The 27,334-nt window shown below is 47.8% G+C and overlaps 1 protein-coding gene across 1 annotated transcript in view; it reads left to right on the top strand.

Moving 5' to 3' along the window:
• Positions 1–23,959, top strand: part of LOC119448849 (condensin-2 complex subunit H2) — a 146,686-nt gene extending 122,727 nt beyond the window's left edge. The window contains exons 19-20 of the mRNA XM_049666525.1: positions 2,745–2,915; positions 20,657–23,959. Coding sequence (XP_049522482.1) covers positions 2,745–2,915; positions 20,657–20,887 — 402 coding nt within the window. The 3' untranslated portion in view covers positions 20,888–23,959. The remainder of the gene's footprint in view (positions 1–2,744; positions 2,916–20,656) is intronic.
• The last annotated feature ends 3,375 nt before the right edge of the window (positions 23,960–27,334 follow it).

The raw sequence follows: 27,334 nt of genomic DNA on the forward strand, positions 1-27,334 counted from the left end.
TTGGACCTTCAACTGTTGATTGGAGCGGCGTTGCTTCTGACTCCGAATACCTCAAACTCAGAAGAGAGACAGATTGTCGTTTCGGAAGAGGAACTTCGACCTCATTTGGATTTCTGACCCTGTCACTGTGAAAAGTACTGAGAACAATAGTGTTTTTGAGTCTGCTGTGCATTTTATTTCTTTTGTCGGATATTAATGCGAGGGGACCATACCAAGAGTGCATTTTCCATTATCTGGTCATTCTTTCCTCTGCATGACCAAAAACCAACTGTTGTGTTCATTTTATATCCGAGAAAAAAATTGCGGCAGAACCATCTCACGATGACTTCGACGGTAATGCGTGAGCATTAAATCAATTTATGGAAAGCAAACAATGACCTATCAAATACCTGTCATCATAAACAAATTTGAAGGAATGCTAAACTTCGATGAATCACGTGTATTTAAACGCCATGTTATGGGGACATTGTTGTCCTCTTGTATAAATATATAATCAGAACTAAACATTTGTTTGTAACACAGAAAGTGATCTGTAAATCTTGTCTTGTGTCCCTTTTATTGTGTATATTGAATCAATGTTATCTATTATGTGAGAGGTTTTCACGATGCACAAGTTAAATGCATCTTTTTTTTTTTTTTCATTGTATGTAAATTTCGATAGTGTCATGCAATGTATGATCTGGTGTGTGTACTACTGAACAAGCGGAACGTTCTCGTTGTTATAGGGTGGTGAAAAATGTCGTTATATAAACTTCTCTTGATCAGGAAGCAATTCTTGTCAATGTTTGGTTCGGCCATGTTTTTTTCCCCCAATGTTTTGTAACTGCATCACTCCGAACTGTTTGGGCAGAGGCCTCGTCAGGCACAAACTGCCTTTAGCTTCTGTCCCTGCATCAGGCTTTATGTGCTGTCTCCTGCGGAAAACTGCAATTAAAAAAAAAATGTATTGTTGCCGTCAAAACGAGTTACGTATGAGGCATGTACTGCAGCGAGACTCCTCTTTTGCGCTTCCCTAAAAGCACTAGGTGCCATCCAGCGCTGCAGCTGTAAAGCCTGCACATGGCCTCCAAAATGTCTGGCGTGCTGGTGTGTGCAAATGCTGCAAAACACATCATGCGGCAAACGGCTTCCTGTATCGCACTTCTTTCTGTACGTGTTGCGCCATGTAGTGGCACTGCCGAGAAGTTCGCACGTGGCCTCCGAGACAGGAAGCGTGGCATGCCGGCGCTTGCGAATGATGTGGATTGTTTCCTCGCTTACCGTACACTCGGTGGCACTTACTCGGTGACCCAAGTTGGTGAGACCTTCATTGAAGAGCGGCACACCCAGTGGATTCATGGTGCAGCTCGCTAAAGCGTTAGTGTGAAAGGCGTTCTTTGAAAAGTGGCACATAGCCAGTGCATTTGTGGCACAGTCCTGTTAATGCATCGGGTTGCTGTCCTTGAGGAATCCTTGTGGTGGGGGTTCGATTCGGCTCGGCACTGGATAAATTTAAGGGATCTTTTCGTCATTGTAGTGTGGCACATACCTTGTTACCCAAGTTGGTGTCAAGACCTTCATGAAGAGCAGGACGCACCTACTGGCACATGCCCAGTGAGCCAAGTTGGCATCAAAGACGTTCATTGAAGACTAGCACAGACCGAATGACACATTACACAGTGCTCCCAAGTCGGCGTCTATGAGTCTTCGAGTCCCGTATCTTGCAGTTACCCATGTCGGCATGAAAGATGTTCGTTGAGGAGCGGTACGCTCAGGAGTGGTCCGCTGGTTGGTGTCAAAGCCTGTTACCCCAACACACAAACCCGATGCGATAGCCATTCGACCACGAACTACCCAGCGCCCCAGGTAGACGGGAGAGCAGTTAGATACAAATCTACATAGATACATAGCCCCTGGAAATCGTGAAGTACCTAAAGAATCCAATGCAGTAAAATCCTGACACTTGAGGTGTGTCGCCTCTGAAAAAAAAACAAAAAAACCTGACACTGAGAGGGTTAAAACTACAGCTATCTGCTACCCTACAGCTACATCTTGAAGGAAGACACGCGTCTGTCTTCGTTCAAGCAGATGTCCAGATCACACATCCTAGCACCTACTCGTCCACCACAATGTAGCCGGCATGTTTGATGCAAGTGTGTGGGCCACAGTAGAGTTGCTTTTATCCTTGACGATGGTGTTCATAACATTGCATGCTTTGCACTTGAATAAAATGAAACCAGCGTGCTCGCCACTGTGGCTGAAAAATGTGTGGTTGCTATCTTTGTGATTCCCAGGTGGGAATCGCACAGTCCTGAAGCTATGTGCCTGATACAGTGCCATGCGTGGCACTAACCTCAGCAAAGAGACATGAAGCATTTTCGTCATCCTTGTGCAGTTCCCGCTGACAACTGTGGAGATGCAGGCCACCATAATTTATTTCGGTGGACCGCTAGAGTCGCACATGCTGCTTTTGCTCTACTGCTGTGCTCTGTGCTTGCCATTATTTGGGGGTTGTGTGAATTAACTAGTGCATGGCCAAATATGTCAGAATTAACAAGAATTATCCCCCATTTTATTATCTAACAGGGGTCAACTTTATGAGAGTTTATTGTAATTGTCTTGTATTGTCGCCAAGTTCAGTAGTGTTGGCTGTCCATCTATCATGTAAGCCCATACAAGTGAAAGCTTTGTTACAGCGAATGTGCCGAGGTCTATTTTCAATACTTGACAACTGTTTCCTCCTGTGTTGGTGTTCTTGTTTGCAGGCCAACAACTACAATGTGGAGCTCAATACAGATGGCGTGATGGAGAAGGGCATGGACACGCTGCAACTCACATTGCTTTCGCGGAAGCAGCACTTCCATGAGCTTGAAGAGTTTGGTGACAACCATGTCAGCTTGACGAACTCATCCGAGCCAGCGAGGAAAGGCAAACAGGTGCGTGTGAACCGCAGTGTGGAAATTATAGTTGGAATGTAGCCAAGGTTGTTTTAGTAAGTTATACTGCAAACATAATGGTGAGAAAAGGGTCCCACAACACTTCTAAGGTGCAAAATCTTTTGCATCAAATAGGCCTTTCAAGCGAGAGCTGTCTAGGCATTACCATTATGTCTTATGGACTGTTGTGATACCTCATGAAATCCTGCACAAAAGTACTGCACATGCAGCAGCACCTGATGTTTTGTACTTGTGCACAGCAGACCGTAGAAAAGGTGCTCTTGACCCCCCCCCCCCCCCTGATGGAAATGTCTAGACAAAGTCTACAGCAATCAAATGTTGCCAGTTTTGTGCCCTCGCAGCCTTCTTATTACAATAGAAATTATACGGATGCTTGAGGCGCATTTGCGCAATTGCCATAAGTACTATCGTGCTGTCACGGTATCAAGGAGCACGCGTTGCCCTCACCTGGGGAGGTTGGAAGGTCTCCAGAGACGGGCAGTGTGTTTGGCAGCAAAAGCCACAAAACCAAGTATATGCACCGTCAAGGTGCGCTCAATTGACTCTGCTGGAGCCAGGGCAGCGTTCTGGCTTTTGCTGCTGGCATGCGCATCGTGCGCACATACATTTGTGTTCCTGCCGAGCAACTACGTGCAAACGCTGTGATGCGTACACTGGTCATAGTGGAATAGACAGTAAACGGTGAGGCAAATCTAACCCTTTCTTGGGTGCTGATGAGTGCCACTGGTTTTCCTTCGCGCTCATCTTATGCACCACCATGATGTGCCACTAAGACCGTTGGTGGTGCTTCTCATCACCCCAGCTTTTTTAGATGCCTTCAGCGCAACGCTCAAGTTGCATTCATGTCGCCAATGCCGTTGTGATGCTTTCCTTATCACTGCACATGAGCAGCTTGTGTGCGGCAGGTTAGAGGGTATCCAGAGATGTGGAGCACATTTGGCTGCAAAAACAACTAAGTGAAGTGGGTGCGCTGTCAGTGCTACGCTCAACCACCTTGGTGGCAAAGCAAGGGCAACATTCTGCCCTCTGCTGCGGGCATGCACATTATAAGCACTCTAGCATTCCTGTTGAGCTGTTGTGCATATGCTGTCGTCTCGACAGTAAACTCTTGCCGTCGGTCTCATCTCGTGCACCATCAAGGTGCAACGCCAGCTAAGTCACTGGCGGCACACATAACGCCAGCATTGAGATGCCTTGTAGAACTGCCAGGGCATTGTTTCTTCTGTGCAGGAGGAGTTGCCTTGCGTGCTGCATTGCACCATGTCACAGCCTCGTATAGTTGGAACACCGTGCACGTTTTTATTGCCACACACTGAGAAGTTCTTATTATGACCAGCACATAACAGGAGACGAAAAACATGCAAGACAAGGATAGCCTTACTTTCCATGTTGTCATTTGAACTGCGATGCTGTGTTGATGCAGAACAAAGCCTATCATTACGCCAAGCTTTCATATTATTACGATAGCATCGAAAGATGTTGAAGAGACGAGCCGCCGCGCGAAAGACGATGAAGTGTGTCTGTGCTCTTGGTGCGAGCGATTGTGGGCCTGGCTGTCTGGCTTCAGTGTAAATAGCCTGTAAATAGCCTCTTTCGTCTGTGTCCTTCCACACGTAACATTCTGGTGGAGGTTAGCGATCCCCGTCCTCACCACGGAACTCCGAAGTGGTCGGTACATCGAGCTTGTCACCATGCCCCCCGGTGACGAGACCGCCTCTGCAACGGCTTCGGCTCGCCCGACTACGCCTATCGTCACGGTTGCCCAACATCGCGACCCTGGTGTGTTCTCTGGCCTGGAGGGACAGGATGTTGACGAGTGGATCAAGCTCTATGAACACGCCAGTGCTAATAACAGGTGGGACCCAACGATTATGCTTGCCAATGTCATCTTTTATCTCGGCGGCACCCCACGCGTGTGGCACCAAACGCATGACGACGAGTTCTCCAGTTGGGACACTTTCAAAGAACAGCTTTGGGAACTGTTTGGCGACCCTCTTGGGCGCAAGGTTGCCACGAGGAAGGCTCTTGCGTCTCGTGTGCAGACCTCTACAGAGCTGTATGTTTCATACATCCTCGACATCTTGGCTCTATGCCGCAAAGCTTACGATACTATGTCCGAAGCAGATAAAGTGGCCCATGTGCTAAAAGGCATTGCCGACGACGCTTTCAATTTGCTTGTTTTCGGCAACGTCTCGACTGTCGACGCCATCATAAAAGAATGCCGTCGCCTTGAACACGCTAAGAGCCGCCGTATCACACCCCACATCACGCGGCTACCCAACACTGCTGCTACTTCGACATGTGAGGGTCGACCGCGTCTGGCCACCGCCTGTGACGACGTAACCCGTATTGTTCGTCGCGAGCTCGAGGCCGCCTGTTCCTCAGCTTTCTCCGCGACGCCTCCTGATCCGCCAGCTACCACGATTGCGATGATTCAGGCCGTCGTCAGACAGGAATTTGAGAACATAGGTCTGAACTCCGTGTGTTCAACGTCTCAACCTAGCGTTCCCCAGTTCTCTAGTGGCCCTCCTCGCCCTCGGCAGTCCTTTTCTGCCACATCTCGCCGCAACCCGTCCGAATGGCGTACCCCTGATTAGAGCACTGCACGGGCCTGATTTTTCGGCCCGAGCCCGGCCCGGGCCCGCTTTACGAGGCCCGAGCCCAGCCCGGGCCCGTAATACAAAGCCCGAGCCCGGCCCGGGCCCGAGCGTACATGACCGAGACCAGCCCGGGCCCGACCCGGGCCCGGGCGTTCATTACTAAGCTTAGCTAGGGCCCGCGTGTGCATGACCAGGCCCGGCCTGTAAGAAAAAATTTCTTTTTTTTTACTTACAGATTGTACCGTATCTGTAAGCCTCACCTTCTCGAGGTTTAATCAGCTGCAGTATATAAGCAATAAGAGGCCGAAATCTTTGTTTCTCCCACGGGAACATCAGTAATCCGGCCCATTGCCTGTGCTACTATTTTTCTGGTGGTGCGCATGTACTTACCTTGATTTGTACGATATGGTTCTATGATGTCATTTAGCATGAAATTAATTATTTCATGGCACATCTTTTAATCCACTAATTATATCCGCCGAGTTCGCAAGGCGTATCGACTTGGAACGAATTCTCAGGACTAAACCAGTTTCGAGATAATAATTTTCAAAGTGTCCGACGAAATCAATCAAATCAAATCAATTTATCGTCCAGTTTACATGCTGGACGGTCATTTTGGACTAAAAGCTACATATGTAGCTTGACATGACCCGAAAGACCACACATGCAAAATAATTCACATATATTTCCAGCTGTCGCTGGAATTCCTCATAGACGAAATAGCTATGAATGGAAAGGCAAAGAATATTTGCGTAACAGCGAGTTAACAGAATTGGAAAAGTTTAAACAGAATGCATTTTAAACAACACTACAATAACAATACTAGCTATACAAAACAACGCAGCACCAGCTATACAACATAGCATGAGACTGAATTTTACAAGATCAACATTTGTTAAGAAAACGAAACAGGATTTACATTATATACTCAGAACCACACAGAAAGGCAGAATAATAATCACATCAGATACATTACAAGTGACCAAAGTGTCAGCTGAGTTCCTTCTTACTGAAGTTACCGCCATTTTTGTATCTGTTGAAAGTGAATGGTAGGTCATGTATTAACGACTGATGCTTATAGAGTGTTCTGAAGTATGGAATTGACCATATCTCAGGATTTCTTGTGTTCGCATTAATGTGACGACGCTTTACGGAGGCTAATTGTTTTTTGTAGTTACAAGCTAATTCTGACATGGATGGCCTAATGGATGGTAAAAACGCCTACTTGAATATTTAACATAATTACGCGAATTAACTTTTTAATTATATTACAGCACATCTTTCAATCTACGAATTATAGCCGCTGAGTTCGCAAGGCGTATCCACTTGGAACGAATTCTCAGGACTGAACCAGTTTCGAGATATTAATTTTCAATATGCCCGACAAAATTCATGAGCGTTCCAATTAACTTTTTGAGGAAAACGCCGTTTTATGCATGAAGCAAAATGTAACTGGCCTTAGCGCTAAAACAATGCCATATTATTGACACTGGTAATAGTGCGATCGCAAAAGCGGTAACATGGAAATGGTATGAGGAGTGGTTCTTTGTATAATTTATTTTTCCTTACGCGGAAACAATGTTCGTTTTTGCGGAAAAGTAAAAAACAAATTAGCGTAGCTTGCACTGGCTGCGCAATGCTAAAGAGACAGCGGAGTTGATGGGCTCCTAGGTAGTCCTGGCTTTTGGACTAGACTAAGCACTACCAAGTCATCCCCATCATTTCCCGGAATTTATTTATTATTGATTGATTATCGATTAGCTATTTATTGGCTATTGATTGTCTATTGCAAGATATTGGCCACGTATTTTGGATAGGCTGAGCACTACCAAGTTATCGGAATTTATTCATTATTGATCCATTATCGATTAGCTATTGATTGGCTGCCGATTGGCTATCGTAAGGTATTGGCCACGTATTTGGGCTAAGCTAAGCACTACCAAGTCATCCCCAGCATTTGGAATTTATTGGTTATTGATCGATTATCGACTAGCTATTGATTGGCTATCAATTGCCTATCGATAGGCAATTAGTCCCCACTATTCTTAGCTAGACTTATCCAGACTCAGCTTCGCTAGTTCACAGGTGTATGTGCCATTGCGCTTGGACCCTTTCTGCACTGCTGCCAGGATCGGCCCACATTTTTGGATTCAGCGGACACATTAGGCCCGGCTGAAACAGCTCCGCTATTAAAAATGAGAACTTCATCTGTTTTACTATTTTCTCTGATAAGATATACAGTCAAGAGAGCGGTGTGGATCTGAGAACAAACGGGGGATAACCGTTATTCTAATTGACACTGAGCGGAAAAAATGGAGCTGGGCAGGCCATGTAATGCGTAGGATGGATAACCGATGGACCATTAGAGCCACAGAATGGATACTAAGAGAAGGGTAGCGCAGTCCAGGACGACAGAAAACTAGGTGGGGTGATGAAGTTAGGAAATTCGCAGGCGCAAATTGGAATCAGCTAGCGCAAGACAGGGTTAATTGGAGATCGCAGGGAGAGGCCTTCGTCCTGCAGTGGACATAAATATAAACTGAAGATGATGATGACAGTCATCTTGCACGTGTCTCTTCAGCTTGGCACAGAATGCATTGAACCATGCAATGCATAACGGTCGCGTGTGCTCGAAGGCCTACTTAGGCCCTTCAATGAGCGGGCCCGAGTCTGGCCCGGGCCCGTGGCTTCAAGCCCGAGCCCGGCCCGGGCCCGCGGCTTTAAGCCCGGGCCCGGCCCGAGCCCGCCGACAAAACGATTCGGACGGCCCGGCCCGGCCCGCGGGCCGGGCCGGGCCCGGGCTTTCGGGCCGGCCCGGGCCCGTGCAGTGCTCTACCCCTGATGACAGGCCGATCTGCTTCCACTGCTGTCGCATCGGCCACGTCGCTCATCACTGCCGCAACCGATGGCCACCTCCTCCTCGGACATACGCCGCCGCTTATCCCCGCACCTTTGGACCTTCTGTTCCCTATGCCTCCCGCCATGAACCCACTGTCGCTGATGCCCCTGCTCTGAACCTTCGCTACAGCCGCTCGCCCTCACCTCGACGCCACCAGTCTCGTTCGCCCCAACCCCGTCGATTTTCGGCGCCGCCGATCGCCTCCCGGATGCCGCCGGAAAACTAGACACTGCAGCTTCTGGAGGTGAAGCTGCGTTGTCGACCGTGCCCTCAAATCCTCTGCTCACATTGCCTACGAACCAAAACCTTCTTGACGTTGACGTCGACGGCTATCCTGTCACTGCACTGATCGATACAGGGGCCCATATTTCAATTATGAATGCTGCCTTCCGACGACGACTCAGAAAGCTCCTCACCCCAGCGTCGGCATGCGTCATCCGCGTCGCGGATGGCGGTACTGTCCCTATCGTCGGCATGTGTACGGCACGTGTCAGCATCGCCGGCCGCCACACTCCTGTCCTCTTCACCGTGCTTGCTCATTGCCCCCACGACCTAATTCTCGGACTCGATTTTCTTTCTGCACATTCTGCTCTTATTGACTGCTCTGCCAGCACCCTTCGCCTTGAGTTGCCGATTCTCACAGAACCTCCTGATGAACCCCAGTGCCGCTTACGCCCCAAAGGCTTTATTCGCCTACCACCAAAGTCAATAGCCTATATTGAACTGTTGTCTTCCCCACCTGTTCCGTTGACTGCCTCGGCGACCATCAAGTGGCAGCTTTATCAACCGATGGTTCTTCCGAGCTTGGCGTGCCCCTCGCGCCAGCCTCGGGCGCCGATCCCAACATAAAGAAAATGGTTGCGGCGGACCTGTCCTCTACTCAGGCTGAAGACCTATCCAAAGTGTTATCGGCCTACAGAGATATTTTCGACTTCGACGATCGCCCTTTAGGCCAGATGCTCGCGGTCAAGCATCGGATTCCTACTGGCGATGCTACACCTATTCACCGACGACCATATCGCATTTCTGCGTCGGAACGCCGAGTAATTCAAAATGAAGTGACCAAAATGCTAGATAAAGACATCATTGAGCCTTCTTCGAGTCCCTAGACGTCACCTGTGGTGTTGGTTAAGAAGAAGGACGGCACGTGGCGCTTTTGTGTAGACTACCGCCATTTGAACAAAATTACTAAGAAGGACGTCTACCCGCTCCCACGAATCGACGACGCCCTTGACTGCCTTCACGGTTCCAGCTATTTCTCTTCTATTGATCTTCGCTCTGGATACTGGCAGATTCCTGTCGACGACATGGACAGAGAAAAAAACCGCGTTCGTAACACCTGATGGCCTATACCAATTTAAAGTAATGCGGTTTGGGTTATGCAATGCCCCGGCCACCTTTGAGCGTATGATGGACTCCTTGCTCCAAGGTTTTAAATGGTCCACGTGTCTCTGTTACCTCGACGACGTCATCGTCTTCTCGCCAACGTTCGACTCTCACCTTGAGCATCTAACAGCTATACTTGATGTATTTCGAAAGGCGAAGTTGCAACTCAACTCGTATAAATGTCGTTTTGGCCGCCGCCAAATTACTGTTCTGGGCCATCTCGTCGACGCTTTTGGAGTGCAGCCTGATCCCGACAAAACTCGCGCCGTCCGAGACTTTCCGGTTCTGAAGACAGCCGCAGACGTTTGCAGTTTTGTTGGGCTATGCTCGTACTTTCGTCGTTTTGTTCAGGATTTCGCGGCAATTGCTAGACCCCTCACTAATCTTCTGAAGAAAGGGGTACAATTTTCGTGGGGTACTTCAGAAGCCACCGCCTTCTCTCGTCTCGTCACTCTTCTCACCTCACCGCCCATTCTCGCCCACTTCGACCCTGATGCCCCTACAGAATTGCGTACAGATGCCAGCGGTCATGGTGTAGGTGCCGTCGTAGCCCAGCGTCAGCGTGGCCAGGATCGCGTTATTGCTTACGCAAGCCGCCTCCTACCACCATTGGAGCGCAACTATTCCATTACGGAAAGACAATGCCTTGCTGTTGTCTGGGCAGTTGCGAAGTTCCGCCCTTACCTTTACGGTCGCCCTTTCTCTGTCGTCACTGACCATCATGCTCTCTGCTGGCTCTCATCGCTAAAGGATCCTACAGGCCGGCTTGGTCGATAAGCTTTGAGGCTACAAGAATTTTCATATTCTGTGGTGTACAAGTCTGGCCGCCTGCACCAAGACGCTGACAGCTTGTCGCGTTACCCTGTTGACGACTCTGACTCCTCCAATACTGACAGTGCTGCTTCTGTTTTCTCAGTATCCCAGTTCCTTAATTTCGCCGACGAGCAACGTCGTGATGCCTACACCAGAGCACTCATCGACCGTTTGGAACACTCTCCGGCCGATACTACTCTATGCCTCTTCGTACTCCGCGACGGTACTCTATACCGTCGTAACCTTCATCCAGACGGTTCCGAGTTCCTACTTGTAGTCCCTAAACACCTCCGCTCAACCGTTCTAGAAGAGCTTCACGACGCCCCAACGGCAGGACACCTCGGCGTCTCTCGAACCTATGACCGAGTACGTCGCCGTTTTTTCTGGCCGGGCCTTGCCCGTTCCGTACGGCGTTACGTCGCCGCTTGTGAACTTTGCCAACGACGCAAGAAGCCTTCCCAGCTCCCCACTGGTTACCTGCAGCCGCTCGACATCCCTGCCGAGCCCTTCCATCGTGTTGGCTTAGACCTTCTCGGCCCCTTTCCGGAATCTACATCAGGAAACAAGTGGATTGCCGTCGCTGCGGACTACGCGACCCGCTACGCCGTAACACGCGCTCTTCCGACCAGTTGCGCTACTGACGTCGCGGACTTCCTCCTACACGATATCATTTTGATGCATGGTGCTCCGCGTCAAATGCTCACCGACCGTGGCCGTACGTTCTTGTCCAAAGTCATTGACGACATCATGCGTGCCTGCTCAATACAGCACAAAATTACCACCTCCTACCACCCACAAACGAACGGCCTCACTGAGCGTTTGAACCGCACGCTTACAGACATGCTATCGAAGTACGTTTCCGCCGACCATCGTGACTGGGACCTGGCTCTACCTTACATTACCTTTGCATACAACTCTTCCTGTCTCAAAACTGCTGGCTTTTCTCCGTTTTACCTCTTGTATGGCCGAGAACCGACGCTACCACTAGACACTGTGCTTCCGTTCCCCACAGCTTCAACTAGCGATTATACCCGTGATGCAATCGCCCGTGCTGACCATGCTCGCCAACTTGCGCGTGCTCGTCTGCAAGTGTCTCAAGAAAAACAGAAACAACGCTATGACCTCCGTCACCGTGATGTGCATTTTGCGCCCGGCACCCTCGCGTTGATTTGGTCACCATCGCGTGCTTCGCCAAGTGACCGATGTCACCTACGAAATCGTTCTAGCCACGCCCACTACGTCCTCCGCTGTGACAACCAGTGATATTGTCCACGTCGCCCGGCTCAGACCCTACACCTCTCCAAGCACCTTGGATATTTAACAGCACCGTGACGGCGCTTTTGTCCCCGGGAGGGTAGTATTACGATAGCATCGAAAGATGTTGAAGAGACGAGCCGCCGCGCGAAAGACGATGAAGTGTGTCTGTGCTCTTGGTGCGAGCGATTGTGGGCCTGGCTGTCTGGCTTCAGTGTAAATAGCCTGTAAATAGCCTCTTTCGTCTGTGTCCTTCCACACGTAACAATATTGGCATGACTACAAGGTCATGTGGCCATCGATCACAGTGGTAACATTCTCTGCTTCCAGATGGCGCCACTGCCATATTTGTGAACAGTGAGAAGGTGACGATGGGATCGTCAGACATAGATACCTTTGAAATAAAGCAGTGAAAGGTGGAGTGCGAATTCACAATATCAGTGGTGCCACCGCTGCGCCAATTGCGCTGAACTGTGCCGAGAGGTGAACTCTGCCACGTTTCAGCACAATATGAGAAATCTGCACCAACTCTGCGTCGAAACGGTTGCTCACAGTTTCAAAAACGGAACTAAGTCCTCAAGCGCCGTTTTACCGTACCATTGAAAGTGGCATTGGTGTGGACAAGCGGCTGCATTAGCTCCATGGTGCACAGAGTTAAACCTGGATCATCCTGCTGTTATGCGGGCTGTTGCCTATATGCAGTACCTTTCACCCTGACGCGTGCGGGTTGCTTAGGCAATAGGACAGCCTCGCCTTTCAGGCAAGCAGCGAGTGATCGCGCTGGTGCAGAGACCTCGTGCTTCTCTTCTATGTGTGACCAATGTAAAACAGTGACCAACGTTTCGGACACTGCATGTTGTCTCGCTCGATTGTTTGAACAAAACACGCGCATTGGTGCAGACATTTCGGCCGTGAAAGTTTTCCCGCTATTTATTTTGTTGTATATCCCTTACTTTTCTTGCCGTTGTGATTTCATGCTGTAAGAAGGCAATATGGCCGCAGCTAAGATGTAGTTCGACTCAGCACCGAACTTGGGATCATTTTTAGTGTTTGGATTGAGTTTATGAACCAGTGACCACTTACTGGTTTCACATGGCTTGCCCACTGTAAAAGCCCCATATGATATGGGGCTTTTGCAATCGCTTTCATGAACCTGCTCCGAAAGTCTATTTTTCTGCTCCAAAATGCAGTAGGCCATTAGCATCACTGCAGTATGCTAACAAGTTAATAGCTTGCACAGGCTAGGTGACTATTCGTCGCCATCCCTTTTCAAAGGGGATGCCATTAACGATAATTAATACGAGATTTCTTCGCTTTTGCATCTGGCAGTGGCAGTGTTTGGCTGTGAAATATGTCCAGCTCATGGCCATCGTATTTAAAAGTGCTTTGGAATACAGTAGAACCTCATTGATGCGATCCCATTATGTACAATTTTCTAACACCAACATTCCCAATTGAGAAATGAAAAAAATGAGATAATACAGTGAAGCTTCTTTTTTACCTGTTCATACGTTCCTGGAAAACACACTCTTTTGGCACCAACGTACATCAATCAGTACATCGCCAAACTGCGATCATGCGATACGTTTTGCGGCTGCTAGGTCCCATGTACACAAGAAAAGGTGCGAGGCGTGCGTGATCGAAAATAGTGACTGCCTGCCACAGCAGCTTCCCCACAATACAAACTCGCCTGTTTGATGTTAAAAATGCCGGCGTGCACTCAGCTTCCTATTTTGGTACTAGCAAATCTCCCAGGTCGTCGCATGCTGCATTCACAGCTGTTGTCGCCAACCCTGTTGCAGTGAGCATCCTCACGTATCCGTACAGCACATGGGGCATGGTGCCATTAAAAGCTTAGTGTACGCTTTTAATAGGCAATAGCCCATACCAGAGTCCTTTAAGAATTTTCTAGTGGTCACAGAACTTCTCTGTTATGCTATGGGAGAGCTTCATGTGCTACCAACAGTGACCGCACAGTGGCTTCACCAGTTCTGAGGGGGCACTCAGTCAATGATGCAGCAGCTGGCCGGTGTGTTGGTTGAGTTTTTGTCGCACCTTTTACCTTGTGCAGAGAAGCTCGAATGGTCCTCCGGAGCTTCAAGAACGATGCTGAAGACCTGTTGGGTGCTGCAGTGTTGTTTCGGCTGCATGAAGGACGGACAGAACGTTCTGCCAAACTTCATAAGATCAACCATTGAGAGAAAACATTGCATCGATAAAGCAATTGCCATGCAGCAGCTCAGCTTATATATATATATATACTGGGTGTCTAATTTAGCATTTGCCAAGCTGTTAAAGGAAAAGGAGAAAAGGGAGAGAAAAACGCAATGCAAAATACGATTATAAGACCTACAGCATTTTATCGTCAAAGCATGTGTTATTTTGTTTGTTTTGGCTTAACAGCTTGGCTAGCATTAGCTGAGGCAGCCTATCAGAACGTACTTCTGAAGTTAAAAAGTGCGATTGTCAGGCCTTGCTATCCATTCAAATCGAGCTTGAGGTTGTAGGTGTCGATCTCGTTCAGCGGACGTTAGGCTCAGCTCAGCCGCCGAGTTCATGCGCCCACTACCGATAGACCTGAACTAAAGCATAAACAATATGAAACTGCTTTTGTAGTTCAGGTCTTCTCATAGCCATTTGAAATGTTGTATGGTGTGTACACAGGAAGCGGCGGCACGGCACAGTGCCAACATTGACACATCACTTATCATTCTCAATTAAAAGCTGCCGGTCGCACTCGCCAGCTGTTCCATGAACAAAATTTAACGGCATATATGCTGGTAGCTCATACGTATTGTTTAATTCTGGGGTTTTATGTGCCAAAATCACCATATGATTATGAGGCACGCCGTAGTGAACACTGGAACTTTGACCACCTGGGGTTCTTTAATGTGCACCTAATGCACAGTACACGGGCATTTCTTTGCATTTTGCCGCCATTGAAATGTGGCCGCCACGGCTGGGATGCAATTCCGCGCCCTCGGGCTTAGCAGCGCAACACCTACGCCAGTACGCCATCATGGCGGGTCATATTTGTTGGCCACAACCTATAGAGGAGGTTGTGGTATTCTTATGCTGAAACATTTGTTTGGGTCTTATGCCATTATGCCAAATGGGCAACAAGTTACAGCCCCCAAGATACTGCAAGGCGCCTTGCTCGGTTGTTATGCAAGTGCACAGCAGGCATCAAGAGAAAGCTACGCACTCTCTAAGTGAGCGCTTATGCATGCATAGTTTCCTTTAATACTTCGTTGAGCACACTGCGTGCATGATGAAGAGTACAAAAAGCGAGAGCAGCCATCAATAACAGCCCCCCGTTGTTTCCAAGGGGCTCCTGAAGGTACGGTTCGCTCATATCATGCACTTCTTCCCAGCTAGTGATTTCTTGCCGTGAATATGTCGAATGCCTTTTTGAGAATGAGTAAAACAACAACAACAAAAAAGCGAGCAGCACATGTAGAAATCAGCAGCAAAAATTCCATGGAAGCTCCGTCAGCATGGGGGCCGTTGTGTCATTGCAGTGTTACTACAGAATCGCTTGACTTGTCTGCCAATGACTCTACTCTCACCGACATGGCCACCAGCACAACACAGCTGTCACAAGAAGTCGACAGACCAATATCGGCACCGTGTCACCCTAGTTTAACGAGGCCTAAACCAATCTAAACTGTTCTAAACCGCCAAAGCAAGCCGACGACACCGGTGATTGTAGCCTCCTCATCTGCAGTGGCGCCCCTAGCTGCAGCTTCGGTCCCTATAGCAACCATGACCTGAAGTTTCGTGACCAGTAGAGAAGTATTAAAGGACTCGGCCCAATCTCACCGTTCTTTCCTGCTGCAGGCAGCAAGAAGTTGGTGTCATGTTTCACTCTGGTAGCATCATAGCCGTCATATATATGGTGTCACCCATCTGCTCGATTTCGGTTCGGTTTCCCGTCGGCGTCCTTAAGCACTACGCAATAGAGAAACGACAGCGTGCGTCTCGGGTCATTCGGGCCCCATTAGCTTGAGGCGCGTCGGTGTCTCGTGCGACAAAGATTTTCGCCGAGTGGGCACGTCAAAACATCCCACCAAAGTGCCCTGCTTGAAGGACCTGCTGACCCAGGCCGAATTTGAGGAGCACGAACGTAAGTGAGCTTCGCGGAGTCGCAAGATTGACAGTGCGCATCTCGGGCACACGTCAGCGTCTTGTGCTGCAATAATTAGTGCAACACTTTGCATTAAGTAAATGTGAACCACAGTTGAGCCTGTCATATTTTTTAGTGTCCTTGAATCAAATGTTTTCCCAGTTAGTACGTCTTTTCTAGCTTTCTTTCAAAATGGATGAATGAGGTTTACTGTGTATGCAGAATGTGGCAGAAATTTCTGGATTCTGAATGAGAATCGGGCTGCCTTACAACAAAACTGCAAGCTTTTTTCTTGAGCACTGAAATAATGTTGGGCTCTGTGTTCTTGACGGTATTGTCTAGTGAGTAAGCAGATTCATTTACGATCAGAATAGTACTTAACTGAGCTAGTTGGTTCATAGCTAAGAAGAGTTTTGAATAGCTGAACTAAAACAAAGAACTAAGGAAGTTGCAGTTGGACTAAGGAAGTGAGCAGTTGCTTCTTCAATTTTATTGTTGACTGCAAGAAGATCATGCCACCATCAGATGCCCGACAGTTAAAGAGACAGGCTGCAAGGCTGAGTGACGTGGGTTACACCCAAAAGATCTTATTTGCCATCTATGAAAGGATGCTTCACAAGCTGAAACACAAGAACCCATCAAGACCATCAAGACTTTGACAGATGAAGAAGAAGCAAGAAGGCTGCCTGCCGTCGTTCTGTATTTCTACGGCTTGTGTCACTGGCTTAATAATATGGCTGACAGGGCTTGAAAATTGTATGTTCATCTCCAAAGAAGGCATTGACCATGTGCAGACATGTGAACACCAAGAAGGAAAGAGAAATATGCAAAAACCCGCAGTGCCAGCAAGCTCTCCTGTATCGCATCCCCTATCATACAGATGTGCCTATATCGGGTGAACAGGACGATGCCACAATGATGCCTCAATGAGCGGACCAGAGAACATGCAGCCTCACTGAAGACAACAGCAACCCGTGGACACCTGGCGGCCCATTGCAGGAATGTGCATGCCAAGCCCATTTTAATCGAGTTAGCGTTTCAATGAAAAGCAGCAGTAAGAGGAAAAAACAGTAAATTCTGGAGACCATTGAGATAGATATCTAAGGAGGGGAGCATGTGCATAAGCATGCCCTCAATAGTTTTGACGTCCAAAGCAAAAGCATCTTGCTAGCAGGTGACATGCAATCACCTGTTATCTCCCTTTATGTGGCCGATACGAGGTGTGGACAACATGTATGTATCTGTCTTTTCCTTTTTGCGCGTGCACTACTATGTGTGTAGCTGTAAGCATTAAAATTAATTCAGGTTGTTAGTACAGCGACGGCCTTGTTTGTCTTCCTTAGTCCTTTGTTTGTTCAGTTCAGCTGTTCAAAACTTATCTCACATAACATGCTCAGAAGATGCTGCAGGGACTTCTTAATGTGAGGCCATTTGGACTGTGCAACGCTCCAGCAACTTTCGAAAGATTTATGGACACTATTGTGCGCGGCTTGAAGTGGAACATCTGCATGTGCTACCTCAACGACGTCGTCATCTTTGGCTGCACCTTTCAGCGAACACAACTCAAGTCTGGATATTGTCCTGAACTGCATCAGAAACGCTGGCCTAGTTTTAAACTCAAAGAAATGCCGCTTCGGAGACTGCCAAACCGTTGTGCTTGGGCACCTCGTCTATAAGGATGGCATCCGCCCTGATCCCCTGAAGACAGCAGCCGTCAAAGCGTTTAGTGCACCACGCTCTGTCAAGGAGCTTCGTAGTTTTCTGGGGCTTTGTTCCTATACTTCCGCCGCTTTATCCCTAAGTTTGCCGACATCGCGTATCCGCTGACATGTCTGCTACGAAAGCATATCCCCTTTGAGTGGACTCCGGAGTGCAACTCTTCTTTTCGTCAGTTGAAGTTTCTGCTGACGTCACGGCCTGTTCTTCAGCACTTCAATCCTTCAGCTCCTACGGAACTCCATACGGATGCCAGTGGCATAGGTATTGGTACCGCCCTAGTTCAACGCCACAGTGACCGCGAACACATGATCGCATATGCAAGTCGCTCATTAAGTAGACCTGAGCAGAATTACACTGTCACGGAACAAGAATGCCTCGTGGTAATATTTGCGGTTCAGCGGTTTCGTTCTTTCCTGTATGGACGCCCTTTCACAGTTGTCACCGACCAACACTCATTGTGTTGGCTTGTAAATCGTCGTCACCCTTGTGGGCGCCTTGCGCGCTGGGCGCTCCGACTGCAAGAATACAGCTTCAGTGTCTCTTATAAGAGTGGTCTACAACACGCTGACGCTGACTGCCTCTCGCGTATGCCACTTAGCACTATGGACTGTGGTGCCGACGACTTCGATCACCTTGTGGCTTCTGTGTCGCCAAGATTTCCAGACTTCGACTCTTCTAAAGCCGAACAGCGAAAGGACGCTAGATTAACACCGCTCTTCACCGCTACAACCGCCTGTACTACAGCACATGATTTCTGTGTACGTGATGGACTCCTGTATAAAAAGAACTTTTCCGGCACTAGCACATGTTTTCTTCTAGTGGTGCCAGAGAGCCTTCGCATAGCAATTCTGAGTGCCATGCACGACGACCCTACGTCTGGCCATTTAGGTTCGGCGAGGACGCTCTGCCGGATTCAGGAACGTTTTTATTGGCCTGGAATGCGACAGCTGTTGAAACGAATGTGGCCAGCTGCATGCAGTGTCAACTGGTCTCCTGCTGCCAATCCCGCCTCCAAGCACGCCTTTCCAACAAGTGGGCATTGAATTCGTGGGCCCTTTTCCAAAATCAGCCAAGGGAAATCGGTGGATCATTGTTAACGTCGACTACCTCAGCTACTGTGAGACGGCGGCCGTGCCCTCAGCAACTGCCACTGACGTTGCAAGATTCCTGCTGCAATATGTCATCCTGCGACATGGTCCACCTCGTGTGATCATCAACGATCGTAGATGACAATTCACAGCAGATGTCGTGGAGGAGCTCCTTCGTTTGTGTGAAACCCACTTGCGTCAGTCGACACCATACCATCCACAAACAAATGGTCTTACGGAGCATACCAATCGAACAATTATAAACATGCTATCTATGTATGTTTCATCCGACCACAAGAACTGGGATGATGTACTGCCTTTTATCACGTACGCGTCAACACCGCCAAGCACAAGACTACCGGCTATAGCCCTTTCTTCCTGCTGTACACACGGCCACCCCGGTACACAATCGACACTATTTTTCCTTTGTGTAGTCACGAAAATCCCACTGTTGCCGAGACCCTCTGCCTTGCCGAAGAGGCGCGTCGTATTGCTCGTTTACTCACTTTGGCATCGCAGGATAGATCAAAAGCATGCTATGAGATTCGCCATCGTCCGGTAACCTATCGCCCTGGTGATTTAGTGTGGCTGTGGACTCCTGTACGGAAACGCGGGTTATGCCAAAAGCTTTTGGCCACCTATGATGGATCATTCGTTGTTCTTAACAGACTCAAGGAGGTCACTTATACCATAGCTCACCTCACAGCGAGTGGTAGAAGAGTTGCCAAGACCTAAGTGGTCCATGTCGCCCGCTTGAAATTGTTCATGTCAAGACAACTGGATTGACTCGCTCGGCGCGCTTCGTCTGCGACAAGAGGAATGTTGCACGTACGCGTGAGTGAGGAAAACGATGACCGGTGAACGTGCTTGCGGTCCCGGGTTGGAAAAGAGGAAGAGGCTGAGTTCATCAACCAGCTGACCGCTCTTGCGCTCACCTTCGCGACCTACAATAAACGGCCCCCGTAAGGGTGATAAACGGTCTCCTTCACGTGTAACAATAAAAGACAACAGGCAACGAAGCCAAGGAAAGCATAGGGCTAATTTGCTGTGGTTGAAATTGGAATGTACAAAATAATGAGGAAAAGGGAAAATTAAAGTGGATGAAAAGATGACTTGTTGCCAGTGGGAGACGAACCCACATCCTCCGCCTTATGCATGCATTGCACTACAAATTGTGATACAGCGACGGCCATCAATCTTTCCGCTATCTTGGGTATTTATGCGTACTAAATCAAAGCCTGGGAGTTCTAGCCAGTGTCACTCAGGGCCATTCGGGGCGCTTGGCGCCACCTAACGCCACTCGGGGCCCACTTGAAAAAGAAAAAGAGAGAATCTGTAAAGGTGACTCGCATCAGTACCTGCACCAAAGCACTGCGTTCAATGACAGTGGCTGAGGATCACCAGTGTAACAGTCATGGTGCTGTAGTGTCAACAGACCTGTTGGTGTGTACAGACTTGGAATGCTTGAAGAAATTAAAATAAATTATCTGCAGAAACCTCCAGGAAGCTATTGAGGAAGCGCGTTGGTTGACCAGTCACTCAAACTGTCATTTGCTAATGTTGACCTTCCTGTCCTCATTGCATTATTGTGTGAAACTTATGAGCCACTGAACCGCAGCTTACTAATGCAGGTTGATTTTTTTTTTTTTTTTTCCATCATGAAGCACAGCTCAAGACAGCTGTGGGCAAGGAAGGACACCATGAGGGGCAAAAATTATTTTGTCGGCCTTGGTGACCTTTCTCATTATACCGTGATGAACTGAACAGCTACAGTTCTGCCTCCATCATTGGCTGACCAGTGAATAATGTTACCGTTACTGCTTCTCTTTTTCCAGGCCCGCAAGCGGCCACCAGCCGTCTCGTATCCAGAGGACCCCAGTGATGTGTTGCGTGAAAACCCCGTGGTTCCCGACCCTGACTTTTGCGCCGACCCACGGCTTCCTCGCACTGTGCGGACAACTGTGCGCGCCAAGTCGCGAATGCGCGCCCTTGCTGCGGTTGCGTCGCTAGCAGAAGACTCCTCTGAAGGTGAAAACGACGAGAACATGGCGACGGCCTTTGTGTAACTCGACCGACTCCTCCTCGGTGGTGGCCATTATGTGTATGTGTGTGTGTGTGTGCGTGCAAGCAACGTTCGGCATGGCCTTCTCGCGACCACTTCATCTGCTCCCTTTTTTAAATCAGCAATCACTTACTGCACAAGAAAAACGGACAAGAGTGCAAGTAATTTTTACTGTATTGGTTTTGCTAGTTTCTTCAAGGATGGTTTTTTTTCTGAATCTTTCCAGCTTGAACATTTTAAGCTTTTACTTTCATTTACTTTTATTTTGTAGTACCATATGACACAAGATTTAACGAAGGCAACAAACCCTGAATTGGTTTGGGCTCAGGTGAGATGCTGCATTGCATTCTCAGCCAACCAGCTGATTGCCACCCATCTTGAGCTTTGCACGTAACTTAATCTGATGCACTACATGAATTGGCAATCACGGATGACTGGACCATTGCAGTTATCTTTCTGCTTGCTGCCTTCATGCATTGTGCGAGACTTAAAGCCAAGCACCAGGCAGATTTGGTAAGCCACCCTACGTTTATTGGAAATTGGGCAGAGTCGTGGAGGCGGAGAAGCAGCCGAGATTAGCTGCCGCTTCAAGCTAGTGTACAGCATGTACTCTTGCCTGAGCCTGTGGTTTACGGTATCTTAAATTTGCTCGTCTAGATTTTATCTTGCCGTGCAATGTTTAGCAAAAGCAGGGCTGGCATCGTGTGACAGTTGCCTCCGTCCCCAGTTCCATTGTGTCCCCAGTCTGGCTGATCCTTACGATGATGTGGGCAGGGTGCTGCTCGTGCCATCGAGTGAATGGAATAGAACAGTTGCAACATGCCAGCCCAGGTCTGCTTTACAAGAGCTGGAGCTGGAGGGGTGTCTTTCGGGGCCGGAGATGTTGTAGACATGAGCCTTTTTGCTTGTGTTTTCCTTGCCGATCATCACACATACATCATCGCCTCACCTTCTCATTGTTGTCCAAACTGCTTACAGTTGGACTGATGTAGAACTGCCTTCACTTCATCTTCCCGTGTTTTAAAATGCTTTTACCTGGAGCAGATGCTGCCTTGCATATTCTATGAGTTCATATGTTTCCCAAGGTACTTTCAGTGCACAAAAGTTCTGTGTGATGCCCTTTTTTGCTTGACATCTGCACCTTTTAGTGTTGGCGTGTTGCTGGACATCTCAAGATAACGTTGTCAGATATAGCTGCAACGGACTTGTCTGGAAACCAGCTGATTGATCATACATTTCTTGGCTGCCTTTAGCCAACAATGTACTGTGCAACAGTGTGATTAGCATTTCTAAACACCTTGTGTCTGGATTTGCAGTCTTATGTTCAGAGGTGTGCCTGCCTTTCAGAAATCATGCATCTTAGCCAATTTGAACACATGTTGTGTGTCAAATATGTATGTGAAGCAGCAGTCGTAATGGTTTGACTAACTGATTTGTTGTAAATTGCCGTATCAGTATACGTTTGGCATAAGACAGTGCATATCAAAGGAAATTTTTTCTTGATCTGGCATTACTACATGAAAATATTATTCATGCAAAACAAAAAAAAAAGGGGACAATTGGAGAAAACTGGAAATTGTTGGTACTCATCATTCATGTGTTCACTTGTTTCTGACAAACAGTGTGCAACAGCCAACTGTGACAGAGAGACTGGATTTTTGTGTGATGACTAAAATGTGATAAGAGTGTATGACAGCTTCCACTACTGAAAGTGCAAATTATGAAGGGAGAGAGGCTTTTCAGTTGTATATTTCATACTGTACTAGCTGTGAACATTTAGTGGTGCCCTTATGTAAACCTTTGCACTGATATGTTGCGTATGCAGCCAGTTAGCTGCCGCGATGCATTTTTAAAAACAGTTTGTTTTGTAATTGCAAAGCACAAGCACTTTGGCGTAAGTTTGGTGATGGCAAGGCAGATGCTGAATATAAAGATGTGTGCTTTGTAGAAAGGAAGACTGCAGTGCCTTACCAATTGAAATGCGGCAGGAAAAAAAGAGCACCAACTGATCACCATTGCAGTCTGGGGTTCCTCTTCCTCTTACAATCCTTATCCCACAAGTCTTGAAACAAATTAAGAACTGTGCTATCATCACATCTGCTTATAGGAATTGACAAGAAACTCTTGCTATCATCACATCTGCTTGTAGGCACTGACGTGTAATAAGCGTTTCCATAGCCATTGTACAGCTTGTGTCGCAGTATTTTTGTCTTCTTCTATACCATGTCTTCGCAAGGAATTTTCAAGTTGTTCCGTTTTGGCTAATATAGCCACGCTGCTATTTTTTTCGACAGTTTCATAGGCCCTTGTGTGCACAAAAGGGCGTGTTACGATGTTCAGTTGCCAATGTGACAGACATCTGCATCATTTCAGCCTGTGCAGAGGTTGAAAAAGAATGCATGCTTAGCCAGAAATTTAAGCATATGGCATGGCTTGAGCCCACCTTGGAGGAGGAGCAAAAAAGAAAAAGAAAGAATGTTGAATGCTCACTTTAGGTTCGGTGGAGAAACAACGACCCGCACATTGTTGCATTAATGTCGCTAACCGGAGCGTTAAGATTTTGCCTTAAGAGTCATTGTTGCTTTTTTCGGCAGGCTGCACTGTTGTCCCGCATGGGGGGGAGTTGCGATCCAGGCGGTTGTACTTCTGGGACACTGCAGGTGTCTGTGTGTACAGCCTACTGCAGTTCTATTTATGTAGAGACATTGTAAATAGTGTAAAAAATTAACCAAAGCATCGGCAAAACACCACAGCTGCCAGCTGGGGTAGGTGGCATGCTACATTTTATTTTCTTGCTGGTTCCTGTATAGTATAATATGTCCATATTTGGAAAAGCATCACATGTAGAGTTCACTGTTGTTTTCAGACCAATGTCATTCATTCAGATTGCCTTTTCTACCCACATTTTTTTTTTTTCCAACAATGAAAGCTTGTATTGTGTACCCATTTGATGAACAACCGACGCATTATTTAATGAGAAGAAAAAAATTTATTTGTGGCAATGTTCTGAGGAAATTAAATGCTTATTGAACTGGTTTCCTGCCTGTTTGTTGCAATGCCAGTGAGTACCTATTTGCTAGTGGAAAAATGCATGCAGGGAATGGGTGTGGAACTAAGACATGAGATCGAACTGCAATGTCATGCCCAAGTGTTTCACAAAAAAAGCTTACAGCCATCTGGTGTTTACCAGTTATCAGCATCTCAGTTTAATACCAGCTTGTGATCGCTTGATGCAGACAAGAACTTTGCAAGATAAGGATCACAATACTTGCTGTTTAATACGTTCACTGCAGTTGTTCCCTCTGTCCAGTTGTGTAGGAAATTTCCTGCACTGTGCAAGTGGCATCATTGCTAGAAATCAAGGAAGAAAAATTCTGCTTCTGGTCTAACACGTCGTGGCACCATCTTTGTGCACCTTGAGGAACTTTCAAAGGGAGCGCAACTTCCTGATGACCCACCGATGGGTCACCATGCACATGAATCGAGATTTCAAAAAGTGATACTGCAGTGAACGTGTTATAGTGCCAGAGCAGCAGCCCCATCTCTTACATCCAGGGCGTAATTGTGTTTATTACCTTGACTAGAGGTCGCCAATTGGTGTCTGTCTGTTTTCTAACTTTGCTAGTGCAAACGACTTCGAAGGTCACACTTCTGGAGGCAGTTATTTCGACTAGTGCTACATTTGAACTTTAAACTGCAAAAGCAACACAGGTGTTTGCGAAATGTGAATGCCCAGTGAGAACACTTGACATCAGTTAGTACAACTGATTTATGCTTAAGAATAAAACCACCAAAACCTCACATTCTAACGGAAGGCTGCAGCGCATTAAAAATCCATCTTATATGGCTCATCCAATTAAAAGTTCATTGCTGATTAGTACGCACTTTCAGGTTAGAATAAAATGAATCGAGCAATTAAGCAATCAAAGATGGACCTATGGAGTGTAGCAACATCATTCCTCTGCTGCATGGACAAGACTAGTGACAATAGCTATCAAGAATGCTTTGTGCAATAACATAAATGAGTTCTTTCTGGGCCAGCAGTGAGCAGAACATTGACTAATAGATCATGCAACAGCTTTTCCAACACTTCTTTTTCATGGCTCTAAGGTATCGAAAGTACACAAGTTAATGTCAGTCATGTATGGAGACCCCTGCAAAACTTACATTCAGACAGTGAAACAACATAACATCTGTCGCAGAAAAATACTGTACAAGACAGTTCTAAGAATGCCACGCTGCAAGCATACATATACCACACAAGCTGAAGACAGATGCTCAACTCCTTTGCAAGTGGCCCGATGTGTACTGCAATTAAGCAGTACACAATTAAGCAACCTTTGTGGCAAAAATCTGCAGGAATAGTTCCAAACCATGCCCGTGAGAAATAAAACATATACTGCATTATACAAAAAAGACTTTCATCCATGCTAGTGAAGATTGGGCCAAAGCTGCTAGACCCTCTAGCTCACAATGACACTGCAAAGCTTCTCGTAAGGCACACTGGTCAATGTAGACTTCCAAACACGTGCATCAAAATTCAAAACGGCTGCAAGTGTAAAAACCATTTTCTCAAAACATTTTGCAGCTAATTAGCAATCTAAGCTGTACACATTCATCAGCTAAACAGCAAGCTCAGATTCACAGTATAATGGAGCTATAGCGAGTTCTTCGCTTCTAAACGATAAATTTGCCGCACAGCGCAATATGGCCTGGTGGGAAATGCATCATATTGCAGACAGGCGTGCTTTCATATGACCTGCACATGGCACAAATGCTAACTTGATTCACCTGTCTATGCCCCGCAGTATTCAGTCCTTCACCTTTGGCAATGTGTTGAGTCGGTGCAGGACTCGTACTGGACGTGTTGCACCGTTCATGGCATGAACGGTAGCATCGCGAAGTCAGCAGAATTGGGAAATGTCTTAGCGATGCAACTGGAGGGAACTATTCGCACACGTGGTGCCGTTAGCGGTCTCCGCGGCCGTCTCCTTTTCACACGTGTCGCTCTTCACTCGTTCTTGGACTTGTCCTTGCGCACTACTACCTTGCGGGCCAATTGGGATCCAGAGCCGAGGACGGTTGCTCCAACGTTGTAAGTGGTCGACGCCACCCATTTCACTCCTCCGGCACCGACGTTGTACACGCCAGAGGCTATGCCCTGGACCCAGCCGCTGGGAGCCGCGTTAGGACCGACGCCTGTCGATGGCTTCTCTGCGTTACAAGCAAAACAGCTTTGAAGGACACTCGGAAGCAGCTGCGTTTCCGCTCGCACGCAAGCCTTACCCAGGCCGCGTCATGAATGGGCTGTGGATGTTAAACCATCTTTAAAACAGCTTATCGGAACGGTACTGCATAGAACACAGCCACCCAAAGAAAAGTATACGTGAAATCCCATTATAGGAATATTTAGTTAATCAACGATGCATACCATTCAATTTTATGGACGATCTGGATTTCGTGGCCGACTTGCGTCAGTCAACAGCGTTTTCTACAAACTTATTTTAACAGGATGCCCCTCTTGGCATGCGCGATCGGCTAACGTATCTTTAGAGCTGAGATGGACAACCACACTTGCCAGGCGCGCGCGCGCAAGGTTGTTCAATTAGAATTGGCGCGACTAGCAAACACGCTAAGTGCTGCGTGGCAATCGCCCGCTGCGCTTCAATCCTGCTGCTTACATCTACATCCGGCACGCCGACTTACTTTCATCGTCCGCAGCTTGCCCCTCGATGTCATCCTGGCGTCCAGTCTGCACGGAAGTAAATACATTTGACGGGTTATAACTTTGGAAACAACGAATTACGTCGTGATCTAACGAAGCTATGTGTACACTATCTGCACTCGCAACAGTGAGAGTGGGCGAAAAAAAAAAATGGTTACGTTACCTTCTTTAGGCAAGCGGTTATAGGGTTGTAGAGGTTTGACATCGCCGCACGCTGCGCTCTTCCGCCGGGAGGTTATCGCACCCTGGCAAATCGGACGCGTAAACAAGTTCCGCGCTCCTCGGCTTGTTTTTCTAGCTCGCTCCTCCCGAGCTGGAAACTCTCGGTAGCCCGCTGGATTCGAGCCCTGCGGACGTCCGAATGCTGTTCTGCGCTCGTTTGGGACACGGCTTGCGCACGCTGCGCGACGGGGGAAAAAGAAGGCAGATGTGTCAACCGTCACAATGCCGCGCAAACGTCACATAATCGGAGCCGCGCGCTGGAACACGATAAGGCGCACGTCGCCACAGCCGCTTCGCCTTTTTGCACGCTCTATTTGCCGCCTGCTGTTGTCGGCGATCGTAGCGCAGCATCTGCGTCGGGGCCGAGGCTCGAGCTCAGCTGGCAGTGACGCAAGCAGCAGTAGTTACAAACGGGCTCGCGACCTCCGTATCTGACGAGATATACATTAGTGTTGTTTGTCGTTTAATATCTACCCGCTACGAAGACGTACCGCAACGTGCCGA

Source organism: Dermacentor silvarum, chromosome 4 (assembly GCF_013339745.2).
Source record: "Dermacentor silvarum isolate Dsil-2018 chromosome 4, BIME_Dsil_1.4, whole genome shotgun sequence".
Lineage (NCBI taxonomy): Eukaryota > Metazoa > Arthropoda > Arachnida > Ixodida > Ixodidae > Dermacentor > Dermacentor silvarum.